The following is a 26196-nucleotide window of genomic DNA, read 5'->3' on the forward strand; positions in this document are numbered from 1 at the left end:
ACCCTGCCTCAATGAATAAGATGGAGGGAAACTGACCCATACTAGTCTCTGACCCCCATACACACACAGACATGCGTGCACAGATATATGCAAAAGAGAGAGTAAACAAATTGGTGACGGTAACAGAACACAGCAGACACAGACCCATGCACACATTGCCTTATGACTGATGACATAAGTTCACACTACAGTGCACCTGGGACTTGATAGCCTTTCCAAGAAATGCAGATGAGCTGCTATTCATGTGATAAATATCTGTCTTTAAACCCCTACCTTCTGCTGCACCCACACAAAATCAATTCAAAGTGTACCATAGATAGAACTACTAAGTGTAAAACAACCAGATTTTTTAAGTCAAACCACATAAATATCTTTATCCTTTTTGGGGATAAAGAAAAATTCTTGAAAAAAATTATGAAAAAGTACTTACCATAGAGAGAATATTGGCATATGAGAATGAGTTAAAAAGGTGTTTGCCAAGAATTAAAAATTAAACTTGTACCTAAACATGAAAGCAGCCTTCCCAACAGAATAATAGAAAAGAAGTTAGAACATTCACAAAGGAGTCTATCTGGATGATTCCTGACTGAGCATAAAAGCACTCAGCACCATTGCTAACAGTGTCAGTGCCCACTCCTATTATCCTAATCTCTGAAGCTCCCACCACCTCCTGCCTGTCGGGGAATTGCTGATAACACTGTGAACCCCAAGTTTGTATTTGAGTTAATTACATAAAATTAGCCCTGTGTCAAGAGATTGAGTCATCAACTACTTTGATGTAAAGTAACCATAGAGCATCAGAGGGTATCTGGAAGAAACAGAGAGATGCACAGGAAGTAGTAGGGAGGGATTTTTAACACGATGAAGGCTTTTGATTGGCAGAGCAGAAGACTGCTTCTTACAGAGATGCAAGCAAGGAGAGAAGTTAGTAAGCTAGGTGCTACTCAACCTCTCTGAACCATCAGGCTTTCACCCCAGTCTGTGAACCTTGAATCTTACTTATGAACATAACCATAGAGATTTAAAGCTAGCTTCAGTGGCAGCAGCAGGGCCAGTGACTGCAGGAAGAGAATTCCCACCAAGCTGTGGCATGAGCGTCCAGGCCTCTGCCAGAGATGCAGGAAAGTAACTGTGGAGTCAGGGTTGCTAGCTGAAATAGCAGCAGATTGAGGTGCAGTCCCTGTGCCGAGGATAAACAATTTTTGACGCCCAATGTGGGTCACAACCATGTAGACACAGAAGTCAAGACAGCCAGATCTGCCACAGTTGCTGCCTGGCGTTCTCTGCAGGAGCATTCACAGCAGGTGGCAGCTGCTTACTAGGACTCTGAAAACAGGTTACAGCTTGGAAATTACAGAAGGGGCTTGAGTTCACCACAGACACCATGCAAAAACTGAGAAGTCAAAAGATTTGGTGAGATACCTGGAAAGTTTTTTAGGAGAGGGAATATCATAATGCAGAGTGATAGGGCCCACAATGCATAGTTCTATTATGGATGGTTTGAAAGTGAAAATTTTAAATGATAGGATAAATGATTTATCTGGGATTGACTTTGTGTTTGTGGTAGTTACTATCATCTTAGTAATTACTATTTTATCCTTTAAAAGTGGTTTGATAACCATATCAAATATAATTTGACTGATAATATACAAACCTTAGAAAGACTTATCATTGATTAGATACAAACTTTAGACTTACTTACTGTTGATGAGATATAAATCTTAGAAAGAATCATCAATGAAAATAATAAAAATTTCACTGATAACACAAAGGCTTTAGAAAGACCCACTAATGAAAATAAGAAAAATACTCAGACACAGCAGAGAAATTTAGATCAGAATTACATTATGAAACTGAAAAGGAGCAACCTCATGTTATTACAAAGCCAACCTTAATTTGTCCAGTTACTATACAAGAATGAATACCAGATGATAGGTAGACACAGGGCTATGCAGAAGTTAACGTAATCCAGTAGAGACGCTATATTTGAAGAGATGAAAGGAAGCAGTCATTTCATATGGTACATATTCATCTTTTGTGAAGCACATGTTAAATTCATGAACAACAAGGAACATAACTATTCCACAGACTGGAAATATTTAGTTACAGAAATATTAGAAGGGGTTTCAGTTACAATGGAATATATGGTGGAGAGAGGAAGCTAGGATCATAGAACGATAAAGTAGGGCTAGAGGTAATGAGATTAAAGGCAAGGTCAGCACCTTTGGAGGAACGGATCTGAGATACAATCTCATGAACATGATGATACATGGATAGGAGAAGTGGTTTCCAGAGGGTTGAGGAAAAATCAAAATGTCAAATGTTATAATTGTGAGAAGCAAGGTCAATTTAAAAGGTATTGTAGACAGGGACATTCTTAGAAACAATGTTTTTTTTTTCTAGGAACAATCCATTGAGAATGCCCCACCCTTCTGGATTACGTGGAAAGTGTGGAAAAAACAGGCATTGTGCTAATGAATGTAAGTCAACAAGGAACATTCATGATTATCCTTTGCCATTGGGAAACTCTGTGAGGGGACTCTCCACAGCCTGCCAAATTTGGCCCGTATGCCAAATCTGGTTCAGTTGTTTCCTGCCACCTGAGAGGAGAATCCTTCCCAGAGCAATTAAAGAATCTAATGGCTAATAGTAAGAAACAATACTACTCTGGCTAATAGAACAGCTAAAGAAGAGAAAACCTAAAGTTTAGGAGAAACTGGAAAGCAAGTATTTTCACAAACATCTATAAAGGAACAAAGACCAAAACTGAAAATATTAATAAATAATGTTGTCATTGAAGGTATGGTAGACATAACTGTCAATGTAACAATAATTTTATCAGAATCTTGGAATCCTAATTGGACTTTCCCGTATATAAATATTCAGTTTTTAGGGACCAGAAACTTATTTCAGGTAAATCAGAGCATGAAATGGGTCAAATGTATAGGGCTAGAAGGACACAGAGGAATATTAAAACCAAATTTGTCTAACATAGAAATGAAGTTTTGGGCACATGATTTGTTACAACAATGGGCTTCTCAGATTAACAGTCCCTCAATCTGAGAAGCAAACCATAAATTAATATATATTTCTGGGAAAAATATTAGAAGGTTTTATAAAGACCAATCACTGAAAATTTAGGCTGGAGAAAAACAGGGCCCAATAGCTGCTGATACTTAAAAGGCACTAACAGCCCTAACTTTAAAATAGTTTAAAGACAAACTGTATGAGTTTCTCAATGGTATTTAACAATAGGGAAACTGCAGGCTTTAGAACAGCTGGTATACAAGCAAGTAGATGCTCAGCATAGTGAAGAATCACCAGCCCTTGGAATTCATTTGTATTTGTTGATAAATAGAAATCTGGAAAATGAAGAAAGGTCACAGATTTCAAGCTGTTAAACAATTTAGAATTCTGTTGCCTTCTCTATTGACTAAGGATGGCCTCTTATAATTATTGATTTAAAAGATTGTTTCTTCACTATACCTTTACGAAAAAAGACAGTAAAAGTTTCCTTCACAGTGCCTACTTATAAAAATTCTCAGCCTTCTAAAATATATCAATGGAAAATTATCCCACAGAGAATGTTAAATAGCCTTATACCGGACCAATATTTTTTTTAAATATTTATTTATTTATTTATTTATTTATTTATTTATTATGTATACAATATTCTGTCTGTGTGTATGTCTGCAGGNAAATATTTATTTATTTATTTATTATGTATACAATATTCTGTCTGTGTGTATGTCTGCAGGCCAGAAGAGGGCACCAGACCTCATTACAGATGGTTGTGAGCCACCATGTGGTTGCTGGGAATTGAACTCAGGACCTTTGGAACAGCAGGCAGTGCTCTTAACCACTGAGCCATCTCTCCAGCCCCGGACCAATATTTTGTAAGTCAGCCATTGGAAATGATACAAAAGCAATTTCCTGAATCTATAGCTGACCATTGCATGGATGATATTTTTTTATCTGACTCAAAGTAGATACTTTAGAAAGAATATTTGAAGAAGAAAAGAAAATTTTGCCTTGTTGGAGATTACAAATTGTTCCTGGAAAAAAAAAACAGAGGAAATTAATTCTATTAATTATTTAGGCTTGATGTGGGATCCCCCTCTGTATGCTGTGAATAACAGTGGTTAGTAAAGAACTGCTTTGAGCCTATGGCAGGACAGAACAGAACTAGGCAGAGAAAGCTAGGCTGTATGCTGGGAGAAAAGATGGTGGAGTCAGAGAGAAGCCGTGTAACCCCACAGGAGATAGACACCAGAACTTTACCCAGTAAGCCACTGCCATGTGGCAACACACAGATTAATGGAGACGGATTAAATTTAAATGTAAGAGTTAGCCAATAAAAATCTATTGTTAATGGGCCAAACAGTGATTTAAATAATATAGTTTCTGTGTGATTATTTCAGGTCTGAGCTGCTGAGCACCCAGGAACCAACAAAGCAGCCTCCTTCCAACATAGGCTATAAAATAGGTTTATAAAAAAATTTGACGTCAAAAGGTACAAATGAGAAGAAGGGATTGACTGCAGACTCTTGATGACTTCCAAAGATTCCTAGGAGACATTCCCCATTTATGGCCCACTCTTGGAATTAAACTTTATAAACTGATTGATTTAAATGAAACTTTAGACGATGACAAGCAGTTAAATAGTCTCAGGGATTATCAGCAGAATCTGAGAGATAATTTACTTTGATTGAAGAGAAATTACACGACACGTGTGCATTATGTGGATCCTAATCTTAACTGCATTCTGGTGATATTACTCACCAAACGTTCCCCTAGAGAACTTTTAATGCAGAGGTATGATACTATCTTTGAATGGATCTTTTTACCGCATGAACTGAGCAAAAAATTAAAACTTATGTAGAAAATGTTTCTGAGGAAAGCTTAGGCTTGTCCACTTAGTAGGAATAGACCCAGAAGAAATTAAAATACCTTTTAACAATGACAAAATTGACAAATTATTGGAAAAGGGTGAACCATGGCAAAGAGTTTGTAGTAGTTTTTTTGGGAGAGATTAACAGCAACTATCCCAAAAGTGAAAGAATTTGACTTATAAAGAGAGCTAATTGGATTCCTGCTGGCATTTTATGGGACACACCAATAATTGGTCCCCCTACATTTTATACTGATGTAAATAAATAAGGAAAGTCAGGTTACAAATCCAAAAATTTAAGTAAAGTGGAATAAAACCCTTATGATTCCATCTAAAAGTAATAATTATATGCTATTCTTATGGTACTAGGGAATTTTAAAGAAGATCTCAACAAAGTTACTGATTTGCACTGTATAGAAAGAGCTGTTTTGCATATTGAAACTGCTGAATATATACCAGATGATACAGAATTAATTTATTATATATTTAGGTACAAGATATAATCAGGAATAGGCATCATCCCATATTTATAGCACATATCTGACCCCATATAGAGCTTCCAGGTCCTATAGCACAAGGTAGTACAGAAATTGATCAAATATTGATTGAAAATGTGCTGAAGGCCTCAGAATTTCATAAAAAAAATCATGTCAATGGCAAAGATTTAAAAAAGGACTTTTCTATCACATGGCAACAAGCCGAAGCAATTGTAAGATGTGCAACTTATTCTTTGCACAGCCAAACACCACTATCCGCAGGAAGTAACCCATGACTACTCAAAGGAATAAAATCTGGCAAATGGATGTGTTCTATTTTATAGAATGTGGAAAATTAAAATATGCACACAATATCATTAATACTTACTCAGATTTTCAATGGGCAACCTTTGTGGGTTCAGAAAAGGCTGATTCAGCAATTATACATTTGCTAGAAGTTATGACCATCATGGGTATACATGCACAAATAAACACAGACAATGCTCCAGTATATGTCTCTAGGAAAATGAAACTTTTTTCTTATTATAATATAACTTATATTGCAGGTATATGACACAATCCTACAGGACAGGCAGTTATAAAGATCAAATCAAACTCTAAAGGATATGTTAAATAAACAGAAAGGGATAAAAATGCCCCCCCCAAGAAATAGATTTCAGAATGCTTTATTACTTTTGAATTTTCTAAATGCTAATGAGAAAGGAACAACAGCTGCAGAGAAACATTGGATAGTAGAAAAACTATGGAATTAAATCAGCTGCTATACTTTAAAGATGTACTGAACTCAAAATGGAAACCAGGACATGTATTATGATTGGCAAGGTGTTTTTCTTTGTTTCCATGGGAGAAGAAAAGCTAAACATACCATCAAAATTGATAAACATTTGATTTGAACAAGAGACACCTCATAATTTTTAAATTTTAAGTGAACCATAGCTGTTATAAATATGAGCTTATATTAAAAATAAACAAACTTCAAAATTAAAAAAAGAAAACAAATTAAGTACAAAATTTAGACTCATCAGGATAGGCTAGGTAGTAAAGTAGTTTCTCTGAATTTACCAAAAACAAATGGACTAGACACTGTGAATGTAATCCTTACTTGATAGTTTTATGTTAGAGTTAAAACATTTCCTTTTGAATTAGACAATGGGTGCAGGGGAAGTTGGGGAATATTCGGTCACACTGTGAACCTAAATTGTGCATTTGAGTTAATTAAAACAAAAATAACTCTGGGTCATGAGACTGAGTTAGCAAATAGTTGGCAAAAGTAATCTTAGAGCATCAAGAGCACCTGGAAGAGATAGAGAGACACACTAGAAGTAGTGAGGGATTTAGGGTGGTGAGGTTTTGTTGTTGTTGTTTGGCAAGGGTAAGATGCTTTCTTTCAGAGATCAAGGAGAGAGGGTGAGCTTGGTGGTATTTAACCGCTCTATGCAGCAAGTTTTCACCCCAGCCTTTGAATCTCGAGTCTTATTTATAAATAGAATAGCATCAGCAGCAGAACCAGTGCCCGAAGGAATAGGATTCCCACCAGGGCGTCACCTGAGCAGCCGAGGAGCTGCCAGAGAACCAAGCCAGTAACTGTGGAGTTGAAATTGTTGGCTTACGTAGCAGTAGATTAAGGCACAGGCAGTCTGCCAAAGATGATACAACACAGACCTACCAAAAAGACTACAATAAAACGTGCTTCTGGTGATGAGAGCAGCTGGAACCAATGGGAGAAAGGTAAACTCAAAAGATCCTTTCAATGTATGTTGCATCAGGTGCGCATTCCCTGCAACTGAGCACAGAGTGCATTATCCAGAAGTCTGTTAGGAACAGGATCTCCACACACATACTTCACGCGTGTCTATGAAATTAATCTGGATCTGTCTGGCCTCTTTAAAGAGCTCCCAAGCCCAGTGATGTAACAGGATGTACGTCTATCTCCTCCACATCTTCTCCTTCTATACAGAAATCCCCATGCAAGTTGTCTTGGAATCGTGCTTGTCTCTGCTTCTGTCACATCGTGAGGTACAGTCCTAGCTTCTCATCATGGAGGGGGGACCACCACCTGTACTGTGTTGCCCACACTGTGACCACATACACCCTCAGATCAGCCTGGAACACTTGCCTGACTTGGGCTACCACCTGCCGCCCGTAACCCAGGAGGGATACAACCTGAATTTCTTGTTCACTGGTCAGTTGCAATATGAAGAACCTTGGAGGGGTTGGACATCAATTTTGACACTGAACAACTTGGACAAACACTCTGTTACTATTGTGTTACCTGAAACTCCACACATCTAAGAAAGAATTATCTCTGATAGAGTGTGGCTATATGGGTGACTTCCTCATCTTTACAATTAAACAACTAATATTTATTGGGTAAATTGTACCAATTCTTCCACTTTAGCTTTAACTTTAGCTTAAAATAACAATTCACTGAAGGAAGCATTGTCACCACTGTGTTATAAGGAAACAGCTAAGGCTTGGAGCAGGAAGTTTGTTTCAGATTAGGGCATGGAAGAAGTGGAGGTTTAGATGGTGTGACATCAGAGTCTGGCTGCAATTACCTTCTCTGCTTCTTACACACAGGTCCTGAAGTGGGGAGGTGACGAAGGCAAAGTCAATCTAGTTGAGCTTATTGAGACTCAGCACAGGTCAGAGCCCTCCTAGGACAGAGCTGCTGACCAGCCACACACCAGGTCTCCTAAGGAGATTTCTCCTCCTGTCTGAATGGTGGAAGTCACAGGCTGTACTTAAATGCACAAGGAAGCAATTAATGGAGAGTTCAGAAATTTTGGGTATTCTGGAACTTAATAAATTTTAAAAATCCTTGCCTCACCTCTCTCTCCTCTTTCAAATACAGTTCCCAAGACATGGCATTTGACACCATTAATTTGATTAAAGTTTTTCATGTTTTATCACACCAATACCCTCTGTCTTCTCTGACAGTGCCCTGCCATGTATCATGGTTCAGGCAAGAAATCCTAGTACTAAAGAGGTGAAGCCAGCACGATTGTAAATTCCAGCAGAAACCAGTCTACATGGCAATTCCTTGTATTGGACAAAAAGCCATGGAGAGTGACTTGAAGGTGTTATCCCAAAGCTTAGAAAGCTGAGGGTCGGGATTTTCCATATCTTTTTGTTTGTTTCCTCTTTATTTATTTTAATTTTCCAAGACAGGATCTCACTAGGTAGGTTAGGCTGTCCTGGATCACACGATATAGCCCAGGCTGTCCTAAACTCACAGAGATCCACCTGCCTCTCCCAGCTGCTGGAGTAAGGCATGTACCACCATGCTAGACAGAGGATCAGGATTTTAAGGACAGACTCGGCTACATAGCTGTTCAAGGCCAGAATAGGTTATAGCAGTCCCTGTGTCTCACAAACCAAAGAGGAAAATTCCCATGACTCTGCCCCCTCAGCACTTCAGATTGTCTCTGTGATGGACAAAAGTTCCTTTCAACCCTGGCCATCACTGCTCATTCTCAGATGCAGTTTGTAACTTGAAATCTTTGAGTTCAGGACTTGTATTGTTTGTTCCCAATGTCTGTGGATAATGTGACTCAAAACAAAGAATAAGTTCTCCTCTCATGGATAATGGGAGGAAGGAAAATGACTTAAAGAATGAAGGGAATAAGAGAGTGGGAGCAGGCAGTGAGGGAAAACTTTAGGATAACTTTGGAATGGATACACAGAGGATTTACATATGGGTGGTCTGGCTACTTCTAATCTCCAGCCCCACAGATGCCTGGTCCCCACCCACAAGCCCATGACCAATGACCATCTTACCACTCCTGCATCCAATAATGTGTCACTGAGTTGCACTGTCTTGTTCTTATGGGAAAGGGACTAACCAGGAAGTCCTCATGAGGCAATTGAGTGTGAAAGTCCAGATTCCCAGCAGCACAGTCTCCAGAAAATAAAGTTTCTGTGAGTTTAAAAGGGCCTCAGTCACTTGCCTTCTCCACAGAGAGAAGAGCTCTTGGCGATGTTGCCTATAAGATCCTGAGACACCAATGCAGCTCCGTCATCCTGTGCTCTTCCCAGTGGAATGGACTGCTGAGTTTTCATGGCTCTGCCTCCTATCTTGGCCCCCAGGAGAGATAGGAAAGGGCTGTTTCTATTCCCATTAGAGATTCTCTGAATTCTGTAAACAAGAACATTTACCAGGAAGAGACTCTTGGGGACACACTACAAGGAAACAGTGTACATGTGGATGAGTAGGGACCTTTTTGCTTTAACAAACTAACTGAAGAATATGAGCAGCTCAGAGCAAAGGAAGTGAAACAGTCAAGAACTGAAATTCTCATTATTGCCGAAACCCTGAACCCAACTTCCAGTGAGACCATAACTGAGTCAGATCTCTATTCCTTCCTAAGCCATGTGTCCAGTATCTGTGCCAGTACTGTCCAAGGGGATATTTAACAGTCAACTATGATCCATTATCATTGGAGGTCAGTAGAGTCATACTGCTAGACCAAAACAGGAACTATATACGTCACTAGCTGAGGTGTCTGTTTGCAGTTAAGACAGTTAGGAGTAAGCGCCTGTTCATCCTCTCTCAGCAGATTTCAGCTTGGACCACAGACACCATCTAGAAATCAACTGTGGACTACAAATATCTCCAAGGTGCTGTGAGCTCTGGACTTGCTGAAAGCTGATGTGCACCAGTCCAGCTGATGAGATTGTTCCCTGTTTCTTTAGCTGGGTCAGATAAGCAGATACTTCTGAAGAAATTCCAGGGCCTGAATCCCCTCCCGGCCTTTTGCTGGTATTCCAGCATTCCTGGGTCATGATAATGATGTCCTATTAATAGCAGGAAGTAGTTACAGAAGAGAGTATTTGACCCTTTGTCCTCAACAGGCTGGATTTTGAACAAAATTGTATGTCCCTGACATAGGGGACAAAATGTCTGCCATGGCATACATGAAAGATGGCTGTTAAAAACCAAATATGCCAGAATCTATCAATAGATAGAATCATTTTCTGAAGAACTTCTGCAATATGATGGGCCTTCAACCTACTCTATATAGAAAAAGGAAGTATTATATGGAAATAAAATAAAAGTTTGGTTATTATACAAGTATGCTCAGGAATCATTAGAGATTCTTTGTCTATCTTTAAAATTGTTGCAAAAGGACATGGTCAACAAGACAAAATGACAGCCTACAGAATGGCAAAAGATCTCCACTAACCCTACATCAGGCAGAGGTCTTATCTCCAAAATATACAAACAACTCAAGAAATTGGTCACCAAAAGAACAAATGAAGTAGAAAGAAAAAATGGAGTAGAGACCTAAACAGAGAACTCTCAACAGAGGAACCTAAAATGGCTAAAAGAAGGAAACTTAAGGAAATGTTCAACATCCTTAGTCATCAGAAAAATGCAAATCATAAAAACTCTGAGATCCCATTTTACACCTGTAGGAATGGCCAAGATCAAAAACACTGATGACAACTTATGCTGGAGAGGTTGTGGGGGAAAGGGAACACTTCTGCATTGCTGGTGGGAATGCAAGCTGGTACAACCACTTTGGATGTCAGTGTGGCAATTTCTCAGAAAATTAGGAAACAACCTTCCTCAAGACCCAATAATATCATTTTGGGGTATATATCCAAAGGATGCTCAGTCGTGCCACAAGGACATGTGCTCAACTATGTTCATAGCAGCATTGTTTGTCATAGCCAAAACCTGGAAACAACCTAAATGCCCCTCAACCAAAGAACAGACAAGGAAAATGTGGTACATTTACACAATGGAGTACTACACAGCAGAAAAAAATAACATCTTGAATTTTTCAGGCAAATGAATGGAGCTATAAAACATCATTTTGAGTGAGGTAAACTAGACCCAAAAAGACAATTGTCAGATGTACTTGCTCATAAGTGGTTTTTAAACATAAAGCAAAGAAAATCAGCCCACAAATCATAATCCCAGAGGACCTAGACAACAATGAGGACCCTAAGAGAGGTTTACATAGATATAATCTACATGGGTAGTAGAAAATGACAAGATCTCCTGAGTAAATTGAGAACATAGGGACCTTGGGAGAAGGTTGAAGGGGAGGGGAGAGGTGGGGAGAGGAGCAGAGAAAAATGGAGAGCTCAATAAAAATCAATTTTAAAAATGGGAAAAAAATCAAAATTGTTGCAAAAAAAATAGGATCCAAGACGAAAAATGACTAGTTTCTGTTCTCTTGGTAACTCTGATTTCAGATATCATAGGATTCCTCTGTTTCTGCGAGTTACTAGTAGCCTCTCCATTCTTAATACCTTAATTAGACACAGAAATTCCAGTTGTGGTGCTGTTAAGTGCATGGTTATTTGATCCCAATATAACCAAAAGCCTACTACAGAATCAAGAATTTTACAGGATACAACTGAAGGGGGATGCGAAATAAAAACAGAAACAGTATATCTTGCTAGTTCAGGTTTCTATATATAAATTGAGACAGTTCAGAATAAGTCCTGGTTTGTCCTGTGCAGGTTAATGTTTCTATTTGTAATTAAGAATAAGGTCCTGTTTCTTAAATCTGATGGAAATGGCAAAATATGTTTTTAACCTACACTAAACCTGCAACCCCATCAACATGATATATATCTTTACCCTTGTTCCTTCCTGATCATTGTATTTTCTAACAATGCGTAACAGCCAACTCTCCTGCCCCTGTAAACTTTTTATCTCTCCTATAACAGAATCTTTAGGAGGCCAATAAGGGCTGCTCTCTAAACTCCTGACTTAGGGAGAGACAGCCATACTGGCCAGTTCTGGGTATAGCCCAAAATAAAGCTTCTTTTACCTAGACAATCTTAGATTCAATATTACTCCTCACAATTCCAAGGTGTAGCAGTACCCTCTCAGTAGAGCAAGGGAACTCACCCAGGGACTATTAGGCTCTTGGGCACATAGTAAGTCCTGGTTTTCAGATATGCTGACCTCTCTCTCTTATACTCACTGCGGTCTGGCCTAAGCTCTCTCTCCTGTTAATTGCCAGCAGCTACCTCTTCCCATCTGGGGTTGCTGTGAGTATTATGTGAGATTATACTGAACACCTGGTAAAGAGATGGCCAACATTCCATGACCACAAATGCTCATCCTACCTTCTGCCTGGGCCTTGGTTTCCTAAACATTCCAAAGTTGAAAATCTGACCTTCCACAGGCCACCAGAATATCTGACTCAGGGGTATTCCCTGATGCTCCACAGGCCACCAGAATATCTGACTCAGGGGTATTCCCTGATGCTCCACAGGCCACCAGAGCCATGGATTATGATTATAGCAGTACAGCAGCCTGCAGCCTGTCTGGATACCAGAGGTGATCTGAAGCAAGGCAGTAAGGGCCGGAGAAGGAGAAGGGGGCTCGAGTTCCCACAGGCTGGACTGCTTGACTTCTCTGAGCTGGTAACACAAGAGGCCACTCATGAAAGAGTCACACACTGGTGCAAAGAAATAACAGTGTGAGGATAGCGAAAGGAATTGCATGGCAGAACCAGCGTCCCAGGGCTGGGGATGTCAGTGAGACCCCATGACCTTTGCTGGCACACCTCACCTAGCTGAGTGGTGGCTTTTGCCTCCGGTGGTGTCCAGAGGTGCAGATGGTTAATAATTAATCTATTAAGGCCCCCTCCCCTGTGGCCTTTGCCCCAGAGGTCAGAGCCTGGCATGAGGAACCTAATGAAGATCTGGGGGATTTGGCATGTGACATGTTACCTTTACATTTGGGACTAACCTGTAGTAAGAGGAAGCCTCTCATGGGTCCTACTTTAACCTTGGGCACGAATTCATTAGAACCTGAGGATAATGGGTCTTTGGAATCTCATGTGGGGACCGAGTAATAACACTGTGAGTGGAAAAGCTGATTCCAATTGCCCAATAACTCTTGCTAGGGGGCGATAGCGGCGCTCTTCTTTTACATTCTTATGATTTAATTTTTGTTTTGTTTTTGGTTTTTATTTTCTGAGACAGGGTTTCTCTGTGTAGCTTAGGAGCCTGTCCTGGAGCTCACTTTGTAGACCAGGCTGGTCTTGAACTCACAGAGATCCACCTGCCTCTGCCTCCCGAGTGCTGGGATTAAAGGCGTGTGCCACCACCTCCTGGCATGATTTCATTTTTAAGCTCCACATTAACTTTTCCTTCACTAAAACAATCTTTACTCTCTACTACCATGGCAGGCCCTATACTAGATTCCCCAGAATATAAAAGTGTTTTCATGGCTGGCCATGGTGGCCCAGGCCTTCGTGTAACCTTAGGTATTTGGGAGGCTGAAGTAGGAGTATCAAAAGCACAAGGCTAGCCTGTGTAACTTATCCACACTCTGTCTTAAAAAATTTTAAAGTGTGAAAAGGGCCATTCCTACTCCAATAGCAATGTTTAGAGATGCTCACAATGGCCCAGTATTTGACATACCATTCTAGGTCTCTCTAAAATACAGACTAACGAAAATGGCTATCTAGAACTTCTGACACCAGAATTGTTGATCTTTATTTCAAGAAGCTTGGGAAGGCACCAAAATACACATGTGGTGTGTGTCCAAGCAGATTTTGAGGAGTTTGTGCTCTGAGACCTAAAGTCCTCATGACATTTCCTAAAACAACAACGCTAGCAGGGTATAGGGTGATGCCGCTTGTGGTAAATGTGTTCATGACAGGATCTAGTGAACGTTCCTTATTGAGGAGCAGAAAACCATTGTTGAAGGCACAAATACAGGTCAGAAAGCTAAGTAAATAGAATGCTTTTTTGTTTGTTTTTTCGAGACATGGTTTCTCTCTGTAGTTTTGGCTGTCCTGGAATTCATTCTGTAGACCAGGCTAGCCTCGACCTCACAGAGATCTTCCTGAGATCCTACTTCTGCCTCCTGAGTGCTGGTATTTAAGGCATGCGCCACCACTGCCCAACTAATATTAAACATTTTAAGTTAATAAAAATCAAACCTTGTTCTGTGAAAAAAGCATTCAAAATAGTTTAAAATTTAAAAAAAGTATCAAAAGGGTTAGGAGTTTAGCTCAGTGGTAGAGCGTCTTTCTAGTGTGTTCAAGACTCCAGGTTTAACCCCAGGTACTGTATGTGTGCATGTCAGTGTGTATGTGTGTGGATGTGTGCGTGTGCGTGTGTGTGTGTGTAGCACAGGTCACGCTTCACTGGGAGCATCTTCTGTCTTTTCCACTGGAATGCAAGCTTTGACGAAGACAGGTGCCTTCTCCCTCTGTGTATTCTGAAGACTGAACCCGTCACTTTGCGTGTGCCAGGGAAGCACTTAGCCTTGAGCTGTAGCATCTTCAAATCCCACTCCCCCCCTTCCTTCTCTTTTTTATTTTTTGAGACAATCTTTAAACCGAGCAGGTTGATTCCTTTGATTTATTTGCTTCTTTGTGACAGGGTCTCTTTGAGACAGGGTCTCTATATGTAGGCCTGGTTTATTGATTTATTTGAGACAGTGTCTCTCTATAGCCCTGACTGTCCTGGAACTCACTCAATAGATCAGGCTGTTCTTAATCTCACAGAGATCTGCCTGCCTCTGCTTCCTGAATGCTGGGAGTAAAGGTGTGTATCACTATGGTCCACATCTCAGATTAGTTCTGAACTTTCTATCCTAAGATTTCTGAGCCACTAGGCCTGGTCAGGCACCTTACTTTTCTTGGTCATTTTAGGCATTTGGAATATTGTTTGCTTCAAATGCATTATAAATAAATAAATAAATAAATAAATAAATAAATAAATAAATAAATAAATATTGGTTAAGGAGAGCAATGTGTCTGAATGAGGCCAGTAAATAGGAGATGGTCCCTGCCCCCTGACAAATCTAGTATGTTTGTTTTCTTGTTTTATGAATTAGGGGTCCATCTACTGGTCATAGGAGGGAAGGCATTCCGGGAAAGGAGTGAAAAAAATAGAAGCAAGCCAGGGCAAAGTGGGTGTAATGCCAGAACTCAGGAGCCTGAGGCAGAAGGATCAAGAGTTCCAGGCCAGCCTGCGGTATATAGGGAGCTCCAGGCTAGTCTTGGCTCCGCAGTAACCCCTGTCTTAAAGAATATCAGAAGCAGAGGAAGAGCAGCCCCATTTGTTCAGTTACCTCAGTCCCTATTCTTAAAATCTTAGAATTATTCCCAGCTCACTGGATATGGTGCCCCCTGCTGCTAATCCTAGCATTTAGGAGGTCTAGGCAGAAAGATTCTGGAGAAGGTCGGCTTAAGGCAACCGTGCTCGGTGTTTTATGTTAACAAACTAAAGAGGAGGGAATCTCAACTTTAAAAAGTCTCAGCTGGGTGGTGGTGGCACAGGCCTTTAATCCCTGCACTCAGAAAGCAGAGTACAGTGGATATCTGTGAGTTCGAGGCCAGCCTGATGTACAGAGGAAGAGAAAGTTCAAGGACAGGCTCCAAAGCTACACAGAGAAACCCTGACTTGTAAAAGCAAAGCGAAGGGCTGGAGAGATGGCCTCATGACTCCCTAGGTTTTCTGGTCTGCTTCCACATCACTAACACTTGTAGCACGTTTGTCCTGTCTCTTGAGAAGGCCCACCTATCTGTTTTTTATGCCAATACCAAGCGGTTTTCATTAATAATATAGCTCTACAGTAGAATTTAAAGTGCGTTTTGCTTCTCTAGTTCTAGAGCTTTTGGGTGTTCTGTTAATTCGCGAGTGTGAGAATTTTATATATTATATATAATTGCTATGAATTTTCCTTATATACGGTTTTCTCTTTTTTGTTGACATCAGTATTCTTCTAAACATCCTCTTGTTCGTCAGATCTCTGTGTCCCTATGTTATCTCACACAGTCCCCAGAGCCTTGGAATTCTAATCACACGACCCTGACTGCTGAGCACATATGCAGGTTGCTCCTGTGACAGGTAGCTATTGCTTGACAGCAGGGAGAGCTTACTAATTGCTGGACAACAAAGCAAAGGGTTGATCCTGGGGTGATGGATAAGGCCCACAGCCAGGAGGGGAATCCTGGGGTGATGGGTAGGACTCACAGCCACAAGGCCACACGTGAAGGCTCCAGGCTCTCACGGATTATCCCACTTGCTTGAGAAACACTTTTATTTGGAGGACTTCGTTTGCAAGGTTCTAAGAGTAAAGAGATGTCTATGCTGGTTTCACAGAGCCTTTTGAACTCAGAGATCACCAAAATGCTTTAAAGCAGCATCAATAACTCTCCTAGTCTTGGCCATGACAAAGGCTCAGTGTCTGCCATCATAATCACCACGTCTATGAAATGGGAGCCATAGATTTACCATCTAGGCCTGCTGGAGGGGAAACACACATGAAACTCGCTAGGAGATTCATAGCAATGTCCCAAGGGACCATTTTAATTGTCTCATTGTTTAGTAATAGCACGACCTCTTGCTCTTACCCTCTGGGTCCTTCTCCAGACACAAAACCAGAAAACTTTTTCAAGTACTCATTTTATCAAATGAGCCAATTCTCACATGGCTCATTAATGGGGCGTTGCCATCTGGGGGCCAGTTAAGGTGTCCCTGCTTGTGAGAGCTGTGGATCTGCTGCCTTCTCCTTTCTCCAAGCTCACCGTCTTCTCCTTCAGGTCTGTGGGTACAGCTGAGTCAGAATGAAATCCCTAGAGTGTGACTTTTCTTCACGTTGACCTCTGTGGTGACCCCATGACCTCTGTGAAGTAGGCCCAGCTCTGAGCAGCAGGAACATTTTGGTTAGAGCAGAGGTAGAGCCATTAGCTTGAACTCTCACATTAAGCATCTGATAGTCAAGGGGGCAGATTCAGCCTCACCCCAGAAGCAAATGGCCAGGCCCTGGAGTTGGTTCTACCAATTCACCAGCTGGGTGACCTTTGCCAAAATGCTCATGTTTTCCAGCTCACTGTTCCTTTATCTGTGCAATGGGTGGGTGGAAATATTCTTGGGAATGTCTAACTGTTGCAACCATTAATAAATACAGCATGTGTTGTCCTTTGGAGCAGCCATGTGGCCCAGCCGTATCGACCTACCTTTTTGAGTCCTGATTTCTATCATGTATCTGTTTTTCTGCCATGTTGATGACATCCATATCTAATTCAAATAGTGTGTATGTCTCCCTCTTGAATCCCTTCCCATAAATCTATAATAAAATCTCAATGACCAAAAGCAGCAAAGTCAGGGTGACTGTGTCATTCTACACGTGACATTCAATTGGTTCTGTCTGCTTCTCTCTGAACCTCTTTCCTTATCTATCCTGGGAGAGGAAAATCTCTGCCTGGACTCCACCGCATCTCCAGAGTTGATGAGGATCAACAACAGGAGTGAAGAGAGTTAGGGTCAGAGCTGTGGAACAAGGATTAGCAACACCACTGCAGGGGCCAAGGTGCTTCTGATTAGAGCTGATTGCCAATTACTAAGCTGTAAATACACCCATCATGGCCAATGTCATGGCTGCAACACATGCTACTGAACAGCAGTTGAGATTGCATGTCATTAATTATACAGTGTTTCAACCACCAGATGCACCACACTAAACAACTGGTATAACACAGAGTATAGAAAAATGGAGTTGTTCATCAGGATGTGTGGAGCTCAGAACCTGTGTTGCTTTTACGTGTTTTTAATGCTATGAATCAAACTCTAGCTCCAAACCTTCTATTTAGTCAGTTGCAATATAGTTAAACACATTCGTAGACACTCTGTCTTTGTTCCCAATAAAATTTATTTAATTGTCATTTTATAATTAACATTTACTATTGGCTGAGTTTAAGAAACATCTCACAGGAATTTTAACCCCTTATCAATCAGCCACTATAACCAGGAAGACTTTATTGTCCAGTCTTCTTCTGAATCCTTAGGAAACCAAGACACAGAAAGCAGGGATGAAGATTCCAAGTCAAGGAGCACTGGCCAGTATTTGGGGCAGGGTGCTGACATCATCACATTTTATTTCTCTAGCCAGCCATTAGAGAAGAGGTTACTATTGGAATTCTACAGAAGAGGCTGCCGAGGCAGAATACCACCAAGATCAAGAGAACATGCTCCAGAGCTTGATATATTTAGACACAAGTTCTTATTTACAGTTAAGAGACATGACCTGTGTATTTTCTCACTCCCCTGGCCTGGAGATGTCACTGCTGACTCCATGTTGGTATGTCATATTGTGGGATATTTTTACACTGTGAAGAGGCATTAATGTGATCAGTATAATAAAAAGCTGAACGGCCAGTAGCTAGGCAGGTAAGTCTTCTGGGCAGAGAGAAGAAGAGGACAATTGAGGTACTAAGAGATACCATGGAAACACAGGGATTCAGACATACAAAATGAAAGAAAGGTAAAAAAAAATACCAAATGGTAAAATGCATAAGTAAGTTAATTTAAGTTATAAGAGCTAGTGGGGGGTGCTGGAGAAATGGCTCAGTGGTTAAGAGCACTGACTGCTTTTCCAGAGGATCCGGGTTCAATTCCCAGCACCCACAGGGCAGCTCACAACTGTCTGAAAATCCAATTCCAGGGGATCTGACACCTTCACACCAATGCACATAAAATAAAGATAAATAAATCATAAAAAATTAAAAAAAAGAGCTAGTGGGACAAGCCTAAACTAAGCCCAAGCTATTGTAATTAATATTAATTCTCCATGTCATTATTTGTAGCACTTGGCCCAAAGAAAAATCTACCTATAATATCCTGGTTGACATTTTGAGTTTGTTTTTCTGTTTATATATATGAGTGTTTTGTCTGCACCTACGTGTATATTCCACATGTATGTTCCTTGGGAGACCAGAAGAGAGTACTAGGTCCTCTAGAACTGGAGATATAAATGGTCATGAGCTTTTATGTTAGTGCTGGGAATCAAACCAGGTCTTCTGTAAACCCAGAAAATACTGTTTTCTCAAATCTAACCTGCCAGCCTCAATTGTTGATGACTCTTCATTAGCACCAGAGTTTCTGGTTAACTTGCTCAGCTATCATACACTTGAGAAGGGAGGACTATGGTTGAGGAAGGAAGAGGACTCACACGGGGACTCATTGAATGTCAGGGCTCAGGGTTTGGGCAGTAAAAGAGGAATCGAACGAGAAATTGAGTCCTTGACTTGTGTATCAAGTGACCATCCAGGTCCCACCTCCTCTTCTCTGAACTCTTATTCCCCAATTAGTGTAGGAAAGGGAACAGGTCACCAGTTCTTCCTCTGTGAGTTGTTTTCTCCTGCTTTTCCCCCAAGGGCCTCACTTTAGTGCTCTTGTTGACAGCATCCTGGGATCATCTTAGCATCCCCTACTGAGAACGGAAATGGCCCTTTCCCAGCTCTCCTAGGGAAGCTCAGAGAGGAGGCAGGGCCATAAAACCTCAGGATCTTGCCCCACTGGGAAGAAATGAAGATGTCTGAACTTTGCCTTTGTTAAGCAGGGTTGTATAGGTGCCATCTTCAGCTAGGGCAGGCTTACTTGCAGAGGAACAATGAGATTCAGTCCCTCAAACTCCACAGTACCTTGGAACTTTTCTGGAAGATGAGCTGCCTAGAATCCCAAGTCTTTGGACTCGGTTGCTTTAGTCTCTTTCCCATTAGCGAAAGAAACAGCTAGTCATTGACACAGTCCTTGGATTTACAAGTGGTAAGATGGTCACTGGTGTTTGACTTGTGGGTGTGGTTCAGGCAAGTGGGTCTATAGATAATAATTAGTCAAGCTAGCCAGATCCTCTGTACATACACCTCAAACTCCCCAGACCTCTTCCCTTACTGCCTGCTCTTCTTTCCTCTCTGTCTCAACCTTGTGTCCTTACTTCTTTCTTTCCTCCTCCCTTTATTAATTTAATAAATATTTACAGAGTGTCTGTTTCAAGTCAAGTTGAGAAACATAGAATATGGATTTCTGAACTCAAAGATCTCAAGTGAAGCAGAAAGCCGTATCCACGAAAGAGCAGTGATGGTCAATACCCTTAATGAGACCCCACACCACAGAGACATAGCTTGATACATGTGGACAGAGCAATCATGATTGTTTTTTGGGAGGATGGGTGTTGTAAGTTTGCTGTAGCCTAGCCTGGCATTAAACTCTCTATGTATTCAAGTATATCCTTGGATACCTCATCCTAAACACCTTACAGATGCTGACTTTGTATGTTGGAACTTTGATGTGTAGACTTTACTGCATAAAAATCAATCATGATGTCTTCATCTGTGAATAATTGGCTCACACACTTGGGCCAGCAGTCCTGGTGTGTCCCTGTAAGCCAAGTCAGAGGCCACTGGGCTAGGAAACCACAAAGGGCTGTGGATCACTATATCATGTCCCAGTGCCTTAGTAACCACACCTCAAATGCTCTTTCCTTGGATCCTTCTACTTTGAATACATTCCAGGGCCTCCCACATTCAGACAGGAGGGGAAATGTCCTCAGAGGACCCAGTGTGTGGCTAGCCATCCGATTCTATCCTACGAGGGCTCTGGCCTCTGCTGAGTCATAAGCTCAGTTAGATGAACAAAGTGAGGATTTTGCCTTCCTCACATCCCCACTCCAGAAGCTGTGTGCCAGAAGCAGAGAAGGTGACTGAGAGCCAGCTCTGATGACACACCGCCTAAACTCCCGGTTCTTCCATGCAGAGATTGTGTGTGGAATGAACTGTCCTCTCCAGGCTTTAGGTGTTCACCCATAACACACAGGTAAGAACCCTTCCTTCACTGAGCTGTTTCGATTTTCAGCTAAAGTTAGTGCAACAACAGCTGGAATGTATAATTTACCCAGTAAATCAGTTAATCACCCATACAGCCATAGCCTATCAGAGACAATTCTTTCTTAGTTGTGTGGGGTTCCAGTTGACAAAAGAGTAACAAAGGGTTTGTCCAAGTTGTTTGGTGTCAAAATTGATATCGGATCCCTCTAGCCTTCTTCAGATTGTCATTGGTCAATGAACAAGAAATGCAGGATGTCTCTTACCTGGGTTAGGGTGGGAGGTGGCAACGTAACAGGGAAGGCTTCCTGGCTAAGCTGAGTCCTGCTGTGGCTGCAGTGTGGGCAACATGGTGCAGGAAGTGATCCACTCTATATGATGAGAGTTTAGGCACATGGTGCAGGAAGTGATCCACTCTATATGATGAGAGTCTAGGCACATGGTGCAGGAAGTGATCTTCCCTATATGATGAGAGTCTAGGCTCATGGTGCAGGAAGTGATCCACTCTATATGATGAGAGTCTAGGCACATGGTGCAGGAAGTGATCCACTCTATAGGATGAGAGTCTAGGCTCATGGTGCAGGAAGTGATCCACTCTATATGATGAGAGTCTAGGCACATGGTGCAGGAAGTGATCTTCCCTATATGATAAGAGTCTAGGCTCATGGTGCAGGAGTGATCTGCTCTATAGGATGAGAGTCTAGGCACGTGTCTTAAGGTATGAGAGAGGCACAGGCATGCAGGATTCTGGAGTGCTTACATGGCAATTTGTGCATTGAGAGATGGCAGACAGAGGAGACAGATGTGTGCTGAGTCTGGGTCTTGACAGGCAGGCAGGTTATGAATGACCTGTGCATCTGACTGAATTGACAGCTATTGAGAGCTGTTAAAGGATTTTAACAGGGGCCAGATAGAGCCCTTCTCTCCTCCTGTTTCCTTCACCTTTGCACCACCAATTCCCCCATTATAGCCCTCCATTCACTCCTCAGAGAGGGTAAGGCTTCCCATGGGGAGTCAACAAAGCCTAGCACATTCCTTCGAGGCAGGACCCAGCCCCTCCCCACTATATCTCTCCAGAGAGAATGGGCTCCAAAAATTCAGAACTGAAAGGATTTTTAAAAATTAAAATAAAAGAGACTGTCATGAAGGAGGAAGATTTAGAGGTGTAGGCACATGGAGACACTGATGCACAAATGCCAGGAGAGATGACGGGCTCCTGACCTGGGTGGAAAGGAAGGACAGCTGTGAGGGTTATGAGCAGTAGACTGGTCAGGAGAGGGGATGGGAACAGGGAAAGAGAAGACTAGGGATGTCTAGGAGTATTCTTCATATTTCTACTCCCATCAGAAGCAATTCCTGCTCTATTGTCTTGCTAATTAGCATGAGTGGTTCAGGCTATTTTGAGCAATGTTAGGAAATTTCCTTTTCATGTCTTTCCTTGAGCATGTGTTTGTGTGTGCCTTTGTGTTCACATATGGTTTCATAAATATAGTTAATATTTGTATTGCATTAAATGTGTTCAACTATAGGGAACACAGTCAAACACACACTAAAGGAATCAGTTCTATTTCCTCTCCTGTTGGATTCAGTAACTCTTGTCAATAGATTCTGTTATTGTAGCCAGGCTGGCAGGAGTGTGGTGATGAGAGACTGAGAAGAGGAGGTGGGCGTTGGCACTGTGCTGTTCTTTTGTAGTTTCCCGATGTAATGATGCTGAGAACCTCAGCCTCCTCAGTGCTCACTGGACAGCTGCCTGTGAAATTCCCTTGAGATGTGGTTCACTGTTCTATGGGAGCCTTTGTTTTTATTACATATTTTTCTAATACTTTTTATCAATATTTTGAATACTTCTAGCTTATTCTAGATTACCATTATTTTTCCCCTCCACAGAAAGTGCTCTTTTAAAAGAATTCTTACCTTTGCTTTCAATTAAAAAGATTAATATATTTATCAAGTTTGATTCCAAAAAATTGGCTGCTTTAAATTTAAAGTTCAAACACATACTATATCCAGAATTGATTTCTGTGTGCAGGTGGAGCTAGGAGTAAAAAAGGAAAAAAGGAATTTTCCTGCTCCCATGTCCACATGGTCCATCATCATTCCCTGGGAAGACTACAGGGTCTCCAGTGCCCTGCACACGTGATCTTCTGTCATTACCCATAGGACCATTGTGGGGCCTGCATCTGAATGATATTGTTCTGTCTTATTCATCTACTAGTTTACTTTCTATTTTGCATATATCTGTAGTGTATGTGTGTGTGTGTGTGTGTAGGCAGAGACTTACATAGGATCCTTCCTCAGTTGCTCTCACCTTATTCATTGAGGCAGGGACTCTCAGCTGACCTCAGTCCTCATTATTTTAGTTGGTGTAGCTAACCTTCTCATTTTGGGGATCCCCCGTCTCAGCCTTCCCAGAGCTGGAATGAGAGGGCAAGAGTGCATACAACATGTCATGTGATAAATAGTATTTTGAGGAGTTCTGTGGGATGCTTCAGATATTCATCATAATCCTGAGACATAAGTGTCATCAGCCTCTTTTAATAGATTAAGAAACTGTGGCATTGGGAGATTCAGTCACTTGAGAAGAGTGCACAGAGATGGAACGGTGTGCTCAGAACCCACACCCTCGCCTTTCTTTTCTTAATTAAACATATTATTTTTTCTTTTATGTATATGGGTTTTCTTATGCACCACATGTTTGCCTGGCCTGTGGAGTGACAAGAGGGAGTCAGATCACAGGCAGTTATGAAACAGCCCTGAGTTGTCTGTTCCTGGAACAGAAGTCTTTATGGCTCTTTAACTCTGAGCCATATCTATAGCATATGTCTTCCCTTTCTGCCTCTATAGCTGAAATGTGACAGCAGACACAAACATGAATGTGATTCTCTTACAGGCCTCACCATGTGGATGATTCCAGGACAGAACCAAACCAGGGTTTCTGAGTTCATTCTGCTTGGCTTCTCCAGTGACCCCACGACCAACAGCATCCTCTTCATTGTGTTCCTTCTCATCTACTTGAGCTCAGTCCTGGGCAATGGGCTCATCATCCTGCTGATCTGCCTGGACACACATCTGCACACTCCCATGTACTTCTTTCTCTGTATTCTGTCTCTGTTGGATATGAGCTATGTAACCACCACCATGCCCCAGATGTTGGTGCACCTTCTTGCAAAATCTCAGACTATTTCCTTTGCTGGCTGCTGGATACAGATGTATGTGTTTGGTGCTCTGGGTATAACTGAGTGCACCTTCTTTGTTGTCATGGCTTATGACAGATATGTGGCCATTTGCCACCCACTTCGTTATACTGTCATCCTTAAGTGGGATCTGTGCATATGGTTGGCAGCTGCAACTTGGATCTGTGGTTTCCTTTTCTCTCTGTTACATACGTTCTTCACCATGAGTCTACCATATTGTGGGCCTAACAAAGTCAACCACTACTTCTGTGAAGGTCCTTCAGTGCGTAGCCTGGCTTGCATGGATACCCACCTCATTGAGATGGTAGACCTGGTCTTGAGTGTTTTTGTGGTTGTTACCCCCATTTCCCTCATTGTAGCCTCCTATGTTTATATTGCCAAGGCAATTCTCAAGATCAAGTCAACCCAGGGACGCTGCAAGGCTTTCTCTACCTGTGCCTCCCACCTGACTGTAGTCACACTCTTCTATGGTCCATCTACTTACATCTACATGAGGCCCAACTCAAGCTACTCTGCTGAGCGAGACAAGCAGATCTCACTTTTTTACAATGCCTTCACTGCCTTGCTCAACCCTGTGGTCTACAGTCTGAGAAACAAAGACATCAAGAGAGCATTTCTCAAGGTGGTGGGGCATGGTAGGGTGGACTAGTGAACCAGGAAATCGGAGAAGCAAAATTAGAGTTTTCAATTTTTAAGAAAGAGACAGTGTCTTTATTATATGTAACTGATCTATGTGTTTGAACCAACATAGTAATTGGTAAGCAGGGCAAACCACTGTGAAACCATGGTGGCTATTTTGATTGACGGGCTGCACTACGGTATAATTCAAAGTGCCCCAGTAATTCTACTGGATTATACTTGCAGACATTTATTATTATTAAACATATTTTTATTCATTCTTTGGAAACTGCACATTATGCTCCCCAGTCCCATCATTTCCCAGTCCTTCCATATATGCCCTCTACCCTTGTAACTTCCCCCAAAAGAAAATAAAAAAATTAAAATCGAAATAAAAAACAGTATCTCACCAACCCCTACGTGTAACGACCTGTTTCTCTGTCAATCTCAGCTTTATCTCACACCAGTCACAGCCATTGCATCTCCTGCTCTGCATTACTGTACCACGCTGCTCCTCTGTCCTTCCTGCATCTCCATCACACGTTCATTTGTCGTAGTGGCAATGGAAGCTGCAGTGTGTCACACAGTATAATTTTCCCCCATACACATTTATTTACAAATGTTCATTGCAAGGAGTCATTGTTCTTGTTCAAGGCCTCTGGCTTCAGCTACAGCATCAGCACTGGACCTAGACTCCTCTCTGATATCCTATTGTTGACCAGAGTCATGGAGATCCTGTGTCTATGGTTCCACAGGACAGGCCTCTTATATTGACTTGTTCCTCACCACCAAGTCTCCAGTTCTACCTCCTTCCACAGGAGTACAGGAACTGCTTGCTCCCCTTCTCTTTTTCTCCCATCTCTTGACTGTATGTTCTTATCATTACCATCTTTTTTTTTTAAAGATTTATTTATTATGTACACAGTGTTCAGCCTCCATGTATGCCTGCATGCCAGAAGGGGGCACCAGATCTCATTACAGATGGTTGTGAGCCACCATGTGGTTGCTGGGAATTGAACTCAGGACCTCCGGAAGAGCAGTCAGTGTTCTTAACCTCTGAGCCATGTCTCCAGCCCCTCATTACCATCTTTCAGTCATACATTTGTCCGCCATGGTGCTGCCACTTCCCTGCACCTTGGGGCTGGAATTCATTATTTGTTTGGGTTTGTAGCTGTATGCTTGGAGTGATCTTCTGTTCTCTCAAATCCATCCTGAAGGAGGAACCTTATATCCAACATGTCATCCTAAAACAGCAGAAAAGGAACAGTGGACAAACTCAATGACTCAGCTTCTCAAGAGTGACCTGATTCTCTGTTCACACATTCTTTGGGTCTAAGCAGTAGTATGGTCCAGCCTGACCGCAGGAGGTGGGAAGGTTTTGTCTAGAGGGAAGTAATATA

At 41.6% G+C, this 26196-nt stretch overlaps 1 protein-coding gene across 1 annotated transcript; it reads left to right on the forward strand.

Moving 5' to 3' along the window:
• The first annotated feature begins 23867 nt into the window (after window positions 1-23867).
• On the forward strand, window positions 23868-24827 carry LOC126513111 (olfactory receptor 2D3-like). Its single transcript, XM_050161262.1, has one exon. The coding sequence runs from the start codon at window positions 23883-23885 to the stop codon at window positions 24825-24827; it is 945 nt and encodes a 314-aa protein (XP_050017219.1). The 5' UTR covers window positions 23868-23882.
• Window positions 24828-26196: the final 1369 nt, after the last annotated feature.

This window comes from Alexandromys fortis, unplaced genomic scaffold (genome assembly GCF_014885135.2).
Source record: "Alexandromys fortis isolate MF-2015 unplaced genomic scaffold, M_Fortis_MF-2015_v1.1 scaffold_122, whole genome shotgun sequence".
NCBI lineage: Eukaryota > Metazoa > Chordata > Mammalia > Rodentia > Cricetidae > Alexandromys > Alexandromys fortis.